This window comes from Cebus imitator, unplaced genomic scaffold (genome assembly GCF_001604975.1).
Source record: "Cebus imitator isolate Cc_AM_T3 unplaced genomic scaffold, Cebus_imitator-1.0 Scaffold22, whole genome shotgun sequence".
Taxonomy (NCBI): Eukaryota; Metazoa; Chordata; class Mammalia; order Primates; family Cebidae; genus Cebus; species Cebus imitator.
Window position 1 is genome coordinate 11,478,120 of NW_016107337.1, and position 11,292 is coordinate 11,489,411.

General features: G+C 43.7%; 1 protein-coding gene and 1 pseudogene across 3 annotated transcripts in view; one reads left to right on the forward strand and one right to left on the reverse strand.

Annotated features, from left to right (window-relative positions):
- LY96 (lymphocyte antigen 96) overlaps positions 1-8,078 on the reverse strand; it is a 33,344-nt gene extending 25,266 nt beyond the window's left edge. For both annotated transcript variants that reach the window (XM_017521910.2, XM_017521909.2), the window contains exon 1: positions 7,873-8,078. In XM_017521910.2, coding sequence (XP_017377399.1) covers positions 7,873-7,984 — 112 coding nt within the window. In that variant the 5' untranslated portion in view covers positions 7,985-8,078. The remainder of the gene's footprint in view (positions 1-7,872) is intronic.
- LOC108299551 lies at positions 2,858-3,792 on the forward strand (annotated as a pseudogene). Its single transcript, XR_001823016.1, has one exon. The product of XR_001823016.1 is annotated as a 40S ribosomal protein S2-like (transcript).
- Positions 8,079-11,292: the final 3,214 nt, after the last annotated feature.

The following is an 11,292-nucleotide window of genomic DNA, read 5'->3' on the forward strand; positions in this document are numbered from 1 at the left end:
AAAAAAAGAAAAATCAGGCAAAGATGTTTCAAACAAAGAAGCAAGACAAATCTCCCTCGCTGACCTGAGGGAGATGAAGTTATATGATTTACCTGACAGACAATGTAAAATACCTCTTATAAAGATGCTCACTGAGGTCAAGAGAACAATACATGAATGCAGTGAGAATTTCAGCAAGAAGAAAGAAAACATTTTAAAGGACCATACAGAAATCATGGAACTGAAGGCCGGGCACAGTGACTCATGCCTGTAATCTTAGCACTCTGGGAGGCCAAAGGGGGAGGATCACCTGAGGTCAGGAGTTTGAGACGAGTCTGGCCAACGTGGTGAAACCTCGTCTCTCCTAAAAAAAAATACAAGAATTAGCTTGGCATGGTGGCATGTGCCTGTAATCCCAGCTACCTGGGAGGCTGAGGCTGGAGAATAGCTTGAACCCGGGAGGTGGAGGTTGCAGTGAGCTGAGATTGTACCACTACACTCCAGCCTGGGTGACGGAGCAAGACTCCATCTCAAAAGAAAAGAAAAAAAAGGAAAGGAAAGGAAAGAAATCATGGAGCTGAAGAACACAATAACTGAACTAAAAAAGTTCATTAGAAGGGTTCAGCAGCAGACTAGACCAAGTAGATGAAAGGATCAGTGAACTCAGAGACAGGTCACTGGAAAAGAGTTCAATCAGAGAATCAAAAAGAAAAAATAATTTAAGAGTGAAGTAAGCTTAAGGTACTGATAAGACTCCACCAAGCAGAACCATATATGCATTATGAGAGTTCCAGAAGTGGAAGAAAAAAGAACAGACTACAGAAAGTTTATTCAAATAAATAATGGCTACAAACTCTGCTACTTGGGAGGCTGAGGCATGAGAATCCCTTGAGCCTGGGAGGCAGAGGTTGCAGTGAGCCAAGATCATGCCACTGCACTCCAGCCTGGCTGAAGGAACAAGAGAAAGAGAGAAAGAAAGAAAAAGGGATGAAGGAGGGAGGGAGAGAGAGAGAGAAAAAAAAAAAAGAAAAAAGAAAAGGAAAGAAAGAAAGATTGAAAACTTCCCAAATCTAGGGAAGATAATGGAAATAATGGAAATACAAACCCAAGAAGCCCAATGAAACAGTTTTGTTTGTTTGTTGGTTTGTTTTTAAATACAGGGGTCTGCTCTGTCACTCAGGCTGGAATGCAGTGATGCAATGATGTCTCATTGCAGCTTCTAACTCCTGGATTCAAGTGATCTTCTTGCCAGTAGCTGAGACTACACGTGCATACCACCATGCTTATCTATTTGTTTGTTTGTTTGTTTTTTGTAGAGAAGAGGTCTCACTATGTTGCCCAGGCTGGTCTTGAATTCCTAGACTCAAGTGATCTTCCTGCCTCAGCCTCCCAAAGTGCTGGCATTACAGGCATAAGTCACGTCACGTGGCCTGTTTTGTTTTGTTTTTAATTAAAAAAAATTTTTTTGGAGAGGCCAGATGACTCATGCCTGTAATTCCAGCATTTTGGGAGGCCAAGGAGGACATATGATTTGGGGTCAGGAGTTCAAGACCAGCCTGGCTGACACAGCAAAACCCTATCTCTGCAAAAAATACAAAGATTAGCTGGGCATGTCGGCACAGCATGTGCCTGTCATCCCAGCTATTCAGGAGGCTGAGGTACGAGAATTGCTTGAACTTATTGGGTAGAGGTTGCAGTGAGCTGAGATCGCACCTCTGTACTCCAGCCTAGATGACTGTCACAAAAACAAAACAAAACAAAAAAAATTGTTTTTGTAGAGATAGGGACTTTCTTTTTTTTTTTCTTTTTGAGGCACTGAGTTTGGTGTTAAATGAAGGATAGGGTCTTTCTTTGTTGCCCAGGCTGGTCTCCAACTCCTAAAGTGTAGAGTTGTTATGTGATTGAATTTAAGTTATTATCAGCTTAAACCAGACTGTCATAACTATAAGATGTTGCTATGGTTTTAATGTATTCCCTAAAGTTCATGCATTGGAAATTTAATCCCCAATGCAAGAGTATTGAGGGGTGGAATCTCCAAGACGTCATCAGTTCATGAGGGCTCTGCCCTTACAAATGAATTAATGCTGTTGTTGCAGGAGCTGATAAGTTATTGTGGGGGTGGGTTCCTGATAAAAGGATGAGTACAGCCTCCTTCCTCATTCCTCACAGGTGCCTTTTGGCCTTCTGCCCTTCTGCCATGGATGATGCAGCAAGAAGACCCTTGCTAGATGGAATGCTTCAGTGTTTTATTTCTCAACCACCAGGACCATGAGCCAAACAAATTCTGTTTATTATAAATTACCCAGTCTTATGTATTCTGTTATAGCAGCACATAACAGATGAATATAGAAAATTGGTGCCAGAGAAGTGGGGTGTTGCTATAAGAAGTACCTAAAAATATGGAAGCAGCTTTGAAACTGGGTAACAGGTAGAGGCTGGAAGAGTTTGGAGGAACAGCTAGAAAAAAGTTCATATTGCCATGAACAGAGTATTAAGGGCAATTCTGATGAATGCTCAGAAGAAGGGAAGAAATGTAGGGAAAATCTGGAAATTCTTAGCGATTACTTCAGTGGTCATAATCAGAATGTTGGTAGAAATATGTAAAGTAAAGGCAATTCTGATGAGGTCTCAGACACAAATGAAAAACATGGTATTGGAAACTACAATTAAGATCATCTTGCTACATAGTTGCAAAGAATTTGATGGACTCCTGTCTGTGTCCTAAAACTACGTGCAAAGTAGAACTTAAGATCTATACTATCTGGTAGAAGAAACAGCCAAGCAGGAAAGTGCTCACGGTGCTGCACGGCTTCTTTGGCCACGTGTAATAAAATGACGGAAGAGAGAAGTGTCTTAAAAACCGAATTTAGCTTGTTCTCGGATAAAACACCAAATGGCGGTTGACGCCGGTGCAGCGGAGGGCGGGTGGTGGGGGGGGCCCGGGGGCCCTGGGATGGGGAACCGCAGTGGCTTCCGCGGAGTTTTCCACAGTGGTATTGGGGCCGTGGTCACGGCCGTGGATGGGGGTCGAGGCCGAGGTCGCGGAGCTCGCAGAGGCAAAGCTGAGGATAAGGAGTGGATGCCTGTCACCAAGTTGGGCCGCCTGGTCAAAGACATGAAGATTAAATCTCCGGAGGAGATCTACCTCTTCTCTCTGCCCATTAAGGAATCTGAGATCATTGACTTTTTCCTGGGGGCCTCTCTCAAGGATGAAGTTTTGAAGATTATGCCGGTGCAGAAGCAGACCCGTGCTGGCCAGTGCACCAGGGGACTACATTGGGGACTACAATGGTCATGTCGGTCTGGGTGTTAAGTGTTCCAAGGAGGTGGCCACTGCCATCCGTGGGGCCATCATTCTGGCCAAGCTCTCCATTGTCCCCGTGCGCAGAGGCTACTGGGGGAACAAGATTGGCAAGCCCCGCACTGTCCCTTGCAAGGTGACAGGCCGCTGTGGCTCTGTGCTGGTGCGCCTCATCCCCGCTCCCAGGGGCACTGGCATCCCCGCACCCAGGGGCACTGGCACGTGTGCCCAAGAAGCTGCTCATGATGGCTGGTATCGATGACTGCTACATCTCAGCTAGGGGCTGCACTGCCACCTTGGGCAACTTCACCAAGGCCGCGTTTGATGCCATCTCTAAGACTTACAGCCACCTGACCCCTGACCTCTGGAAGGAGACTGTATTCACCAAGTCTCCCTATCAGGAATTCACTGACCACCTCGTCAAGACCCACACCAGAGTCTCCATGCAGAGGACCCAAGCTCCAGCTGTGGCTACAACATAGGGTTTTTATACAATAAAAATAAAGTGAATTGACATTGCAAAAAAACAAAACAAAACAAAACAAAACAAAAAACCGAATTTATAATTCAAGGGAAATCAGAGTGAAAAGATTTGGAAAATTCACAGCCTAGCTGTAAATATAGTGAAAAGGCATCATTAGGAGAGCAAACCAAAGGTGTGGCCAAGTGGTCATTCGATAAAGAAAATTAGTATGGATAGAAGGGAGCCAGGTGTTCTTCTATATCAAGACAATAGGAGAATGACCTGAAAGGCATTTCAAAGATCATTGAGATAAGCTAGGACACACACAGAGGAAACGCCATGTGAGGACACAGTGAGAAAGCAGCCAGCTGCCAGCGTCTTAGTCCACTTTGTGCTGCTGTAACAGAATACTGGTGTCTGGGTACTTCATAAAGAACAGAAATTTATTTCTCACAGTCTGGTGGCTGGTAAGTTCCGTATCAAGGTGCTGGCATCTGACAAGGGCCTTCCCACTGTCTCATCCCATGGTGGAAGAGCAGAAGGGCAAGAGAAGACAAAAGCAAGAGACAGAAGGGGGCTAAACTCATCCTTTTATAAGAAACTTACTCCCTTAAAAATGACATTAATTTATTCATGAGGGAAGAGCCCTCATGGCTTAACCACCTCTTAAAGGTCCCATCTCTTAACATCATCACAATGGCAATTAAATTTCAACCTGAGTTTGCAAGTACACAAAATTCAAAACATAGCAGCAAACCAAGGAGAGTGGACTCAGAAGAACCTAATTACGTAGACACCTTCATTTTGGACTTCTAGCCTCCAGAACTATGAAATAATAAATTTTTGTTGTTTAAGCCATCCAGTCTATTTTGTTACAGCACCTGACCTAATTAAGACACTGCAGCCAGGAATCAGTGGCTGGAGCCTGTAATTCCAGCACTTTCGGAAGCTGAGGCAGGAAGATTGCTTAAGTCCAGGAGTTCAAAGCCAGCATGGACAACATGGCAAAACCCCGTCACTACAAAACATTTAGAAATTAGCTGGACATGGTGGTGCACACCTGTAGTCCCAGCTACTTGGGAGGCTGAGGTGGGAGAATCACCTGAGCCTTAGAGGTTGAGGCTGCAGTGAGCCATGATTGCACCACTGCACTCCGGTCTCGGTAACAGAACAAGACCCTGACTTCAAAAAAAAAATAGACTCATGCGCCCAGCAGCTTGGCCAAATGGAAAGTTATCTATTCTTTTTCGTGGAAATCATCCTTACAGTGAATTAGAGTTTGTTGTCACCACCACCCTCACAATAGTACCTAGAAAAGTCAGTGCTTCCCACAGGTAATGCATTTTCAGCCATGCAGGATGGATTCTCTCAGGCCAGGAAGGCAGTCACATGGCAGTGGGGATGGCAGCAAGCAGCATCTTGCTGTACATGTGTACCCCAGTGGCTTGCCACAGTCTTTTTCTCAGTGGGTAGCAGGAAAGGACCACAGGGTTTCTCAGAGAGGAAGAGGTAAGATCTTCCTTCAGTAAGTCAGATCAAATTAGCTGTGCATGGAGGTGCACACCTGTAATCCCAGCTATTTAGGAGGCTGAGGCACGAGAATTGCTTGAACCCAGGAAGCAGAGGCTGCAGTGAGCTGAGATCATACCACTGCATTCCAGCCTAGATGACAGAGTAAGACTCTGTCTCAAAAAAAAAAAAAAAATTAGTCAAATCAAAAGACACCCAATGGTTACGGTTTCACAGCAATCTGAATATACTTAATACAATTGAGCCAAACACTCAAAAATGATTAAAATGTGAAATCTTAGAACAGGTGCAGTGGCTCACATCTGTAATCCCAGCACTTTGGGAGGCCAAGGTGGGATGATCACTTGAGCCCAGGAGTTCCAGACCAGCCTGGGCAATATAGCAAGACTCCATCTCTAAACAAATTTAATGATTAGGCCAAGTGTGGTGGCTCATGCCTGAAATCCCAGAACTTTGGGAGGCCGAGGTAGGCAGATCACCTGAGGTCAGGAATTTGAGGCCAGCCTGGCCAACATGGCAAAACTCCATCTGTACCAAAAACACAAAAATTAGCCAGACGTGGTAGCAGGCACCTATGATCTCAGCTACTTGGGAGGCTGAGGCAGGAGAATCGCTTGAACCCAGGAGGTAGTTTTTGAGATGAGCTGAGATCACGTCATTGCACTTTAGCCTGGGCAACAAGAGCGAAACTCAAAAATAACAACAATAATAATAATTAATAATTAGCCAAGTGTGGTGGCACGTGCCTGTAGCCCCAGCTACTTGGAAGGCTAAGCTGGGAGGATGGCTTGAACCAAGGAGGTGGAGGTTGCAGTGAGAGGAAATCAAGCCACTCGCTCCAGCCTGCATGACACAGCAAAACCCTGTCTCAAAAATAAACAATAAAATAAAATGTGAAATTTTTTTAAAAGACAAATTGTTATTAAGAAAGATTAAAAGCTAAATAATAATACAAAATGTTATATCCATAATGACCATATAAAGAATGGCATAATCCAGCCAGGCACAGTGGCTCAGGCCTATAATACCAGTACTTTGGGAGGCCAAGGTGGGCAGATCACAAGGTCAGGAGTTCAAGACCAGCCTGGCCAACATAGTGAAACCCTGACTCAACTGAAAGTACAAAAATTAGCTAGGCACAGTGGCACATGTCTGTAGTCCCAGCTACTCAGGAGGCTAAGTCAGGAGAATTACTTGAACCCGGGAGGCAGAGGTTGCAGTGAGCAGAGATCACGCCACTGCACTCCAGCCTGAGTAATAGAGCGAGAGTCCATCTCAAAAAAAAAAAAAAAAAAAAAAGGGAAAAACAAACAAAAAAAAAAAAAAAAAAAAAAAGAGTGGCATAATCCACACATGGTACAAAAGAGCCAAAGGGGAAGAGGAAAGTGGGGGCCGTGTGGAGTAGGAGCCTTGCTCGAAGAGGGGAATGCAAACAGATCTTGTAGCATGGAGAGATTTTAGAGATACATTGAGAGGGAATTCAGTGCAAGCCACCAGGAGGACAAGGGCCACAGTGTGTGACTGGCCACACTCCTAAGTCTCCTCCTCATATGTGGCAATTATCCTAATTCCCCGAAAGTCACTTTACAACAGCACTGGCCAGAGCATGTTTCTCAAGACGGTTAGCATACACTCCAGACTAAAAAACAGAAAACAAATGGAATTGAAAATGTTGCGGTTAAACAGGTGCCTTTATTGCAGAACTTCTCAGAACTCAAAGCACACCTGTAAATCTCTCACGGATGATTAGGTCATAGATCCTATTTTCCCAAAAGAATCTCAAAGAACTGGTATTTTGGGAAGCATCACTTTAAACCTTCTGGATATCGCTAGTGGGTGGAAAAGGGCAGCGCAGTGGAAAGTACCTAACCAAAACAGCTGTCAGGCCTTGACACTGTGCCTTCAGACCTGAGGACGTTTGCTAATGAGCAGCTGGGGCAGGGGACAGTGATACAACCAGTGAATAGCATTAGGGTATGGCTGACTCAAAAAAAAGAAATTAATAGTATTGACTCTATGTTGACCCTATGCTAAAAAACTTCACCTCACAACACCCTGATCAAGTAGACTCAAAATCACTTTCGCTTTAGCGCTAAAACAGCTGGAGTACTTTGCTTAAGGCCACACAGCTAGGGACAGAACCAGGCTTACATCGTTAGGGAGAGGATTCCAAGAGCCCTCAAAAGTCACAACTTGGAGCAGAAATCAACTCTAGGAAAGGAGCTGGGATTGCTCCACCATCTCAAGAAGAAGTAGTAGGGATTGAGGCAGAGGCGAAAGCTCAGAAGCAGACGGTTCTACTGAAACCAGGCAGAACCCGAAACTGGGCTCAGCGTAGAGATAGATGACGCAGACAGCAGCAGAAGCATTTGGAGGTCAACCACAGCACCGTTTAGACACTCGCGAGCTCTGGGAGGTGTCGAGAAGTTTCTCACGGGGCAGCTGCCAGCTATTGCTTTTCCTGCTGGCAGCTTCCGCCACAGCAGCTGGAACACACTGACGTTTCCTGTGTTCCAGCCACAACAGTGTAAAGATCTTGTGAAAACTCACCCTCGACATAGTTGATGCTACAATTATTTGTTATTGCTGTTTTACTTACCACAGTAGGTGTATGAAATGCTTGCATCGGAGGAGTTGCAGATCCAGTGCTGCTTCTGAGCTTCGGTAAACATGGAAGAAAATAGGGTGGAAAAAAATATAAATGGTAGCATGATTCAGTATCTCCAAAACTTTACAAATGCAAGACGATCAGTAACTAATCATCAGACTCTTCCTTTTCAGTAAGCAGAAAAGATTTAACTTAGTCATCCGTCACGTGATTTCTGAGTTCCTATCCAACTGTTTCCTTTTTGTGTGTGTGTGTGTGTGTTTAACATTTGAGCACTTCCTGCAAGGTAAGAGAGGAAAATTATTCAGAATGTACTCTTTTCTAACATTTAATATAAATGAGAGTGATCAAAGCTTTAAAAAGAAAACAAGACACTTCGGCCAGACGCAGTGGCACACACCTGTAATCTCAGCATTTTGGGCGGCTGAGGCGGATGGATCACTTGAGGTCAGGAGTTCAAGACCATCCTGGCTGACCTGGTGAAATTCCATCTCTACTAAAAATACAGAAAACTAGCTGGGCGTGGTGGCAGACGACTGCAATCCCAGCTTCTCCAGAGGCTGAGGGAGAATCGCTTGAACCTGAGAGGTGGAGGCTGCAGTAAGCCAAGATCGTGCCACTGCACTCCAGCTGGGGTGACAGTGCGAGACTCTGTCTCAGTTTATATAAAAAAAATTAGCCCAGCATGGTGAAACATACTTGTAATCCCTGGCTACCCTGGAGGCTGAGGTGGGAATATTGTTTGAGTCTGGGAAGTGTGGACTCAACGTCTAAATGTCTTTTTTTTTCCCAAGACAAGAGTTAAAATACAGTTTAGGGATTCGCTCCTATTGCCCAAGCTGGAGTGCAGTGGTGCTATCTCTGCTCACTGCAACCTCTGCCTTCCGTGTTCAAGCGATTCTCCTGACTCAGCATCCTGAGTAGCAGGGATTACAGGCATGTGTCACCACGCCTGGCTAGTTTTTTGTATTTTTAGTAGAGACGCGGTTTCATCATGTTTGCCAGGCTGGTCTCAAACTCCTGACCTCAGGTGATCCACCTGCTTCAGCCTCCCAAAGTGCTGGGATTACAGGCGTGAGCCACCATGCCTGGCCATCTTTTAAAAGACGAGTCTGAGTGTCTTCTTAATGTCTTTCAGAAGTCTTAAAAGATATTTAAACAATTGGTGTATGTAAGATATAAAACTTATTTGGAGATATATATGTAATTTTTTTTAACCAACTCCTTATTCTGGTCTGATTATTTGAATCTTAAATCAAACCAAATGTGGGAAAAATTATGAAGCAATTGGAAATTTAAACAGACTGATGTTTGATGACATTAGGGTTGTGGAGTTGTTTTGTTTTTGTAGATCCGATAATGGTATTGTGGCTACATTTTTAAAGAAGTCCTCATTTTGTAGAGTTATCAAAATAAATATGTAAGAAAGAAATGTTGTTATGACTGGAATTTGCTTTCCCAAAGAAGTAGACGGCAAATGATTAGGGTCTAGATGAAACAATATTGACTACAAATTGGTCATTGTTGAATCTAGATGATAGAGTCATGCAGGTTCACTGTAATCTTCTACTTGTGTGTTTGAAATTCTCGATAAAATAAAAGCAACAACAAAAGTACAAGGTGTTCTAAAAGAATCAGAATAAAATTTTTACAAATACATCCACACTAAGACTGTCATTCATTTCTAATGGCCATCTCGTTACTTTTGCTTCCAAAAGCCTTTCGGTACAGTGAGATCTACATTAGGGAAAATATTGCAATATTTTATTGTTAGCGGGGTTATTACCTGATATAACTCAGATGTCAGCTAGGATCACCCTGCCTTTTCAGATGCAAATGGATGACTTTTGAGATGCAAAAAAGTGATTCACCTTCCCGAGACAGTGAGAGATTCATTACCTTCCCTGTCTTCCTGAGATTACTCTGCCTGGGGTAGGGTAGTAAAGTGGCATGAGGGAGGTGCGTATGTTTCTCCTTTTAACTTTGGCCTGAGTTGATTCTGCTGATTATTTCAGGGATGAATCACCCTATTATCCTACGCATGCTGATCTTTTCTCCTTCCTAGTCTCTCATTCCAGATCATGCCCTTGAGAGGTCACCCCTCCCACTTAGTGTAAGCGTATTTTTCCGCTAGACTACTAAATTGTCTTCTGAAGAATTATTCTGATATCAACCAATAAAAACAAGTTTTTCACTTAGCTACACAGTGAGAAAATGATCACATGGATATAGAACATGTAAAGAAAAAATACATTGTACTCAAAACAAGTTAGAAAGAGAGGTAATCCTGTGTGAGAGATGAGAAAGTTCTTCAAAGTTTATCTCTTAGACTACATTATAAGGAGTTACAATCTCTTGCTCAATGGCCATTATCTGCTATTAGCATAAACATATACCCATGTGTATTCTCTAAATCAGCCATGTCTTAAATCAGCTACCTTGACTCGCTCCAGCATGTCTGAACAGAACTGGGCAAGCTCCAAACCCTGGTGCATGCCATTCCTTATTTGGAAACCCTCCCGAACTTCTCTTGACTAGCTTTCTCTTTTTCCTCGTCTTCTTCCTTGTCTTCTTTCCCCCTTATCTGTTTAGGAAATTTTCAAGTTTTTAGCTAATCGGGTCAAGCATAGAATGTGAGGCCCCATTCCAGCCAATGAAAACTGGATACAGCAGTAGAGCGATTGCTTCAGGTTATGGAAGTTATAAATGTCCCTGTCTCCTTTGTTCAGGCGTGCTCTCATAGCAAGACTGCTGGTGAGTCGCACCTTTTGTGCAGAAAGTAAACTGGCCTTGCTGAGCGATCAGTTTCTCATTGTGAATTCTTCCTGGTGTTATAAACCCATTTCCAACATCTTGGAAGAGAACTTTAAAATGTAAAAAATGCTATTTTTTTCTGGGGGGAACTAGGAGTGATTTTTCCTTGTTTTTGAGATAGGGTTCTTGCTCTGTCACTGTGGATGGAGTGCAGTGGTACAATCCCAGCTCCCTGCAGCCTTGATCTCTCAGGTTCAAGCAATTCTCCCACCTCAGCCTCCCAAGTAGCGGGGATTACAGGAGAGAGCCACAACCAGCCTCTTTCTTTCTTCTACCTTTTCTTTTTTTTTAACTTTAGCTTCCATATTAATCTATTTTCATATTTTCCTTCTACTTTCTAATAGGGCCATAGTGAACATTTGATCATGGAATAACTTTTTATAGAAAGATATCTCTTATCTCAGGGATGTCCAATCTTTTGGCTTCCCTGGGCCACATTGGAAGAGTTATCTTGGGCCACACATAAAATACACTAATGATGGCCGGGCGCAGTGGCTCATGCCTGTAATCCCAGCACTTTGGGAGGCAGAGGCGGGCAGATCACCTGAGGTCAGAAGTTTGAGACCAGTCTGACCAACATGGAGAAACCCTGTCTCT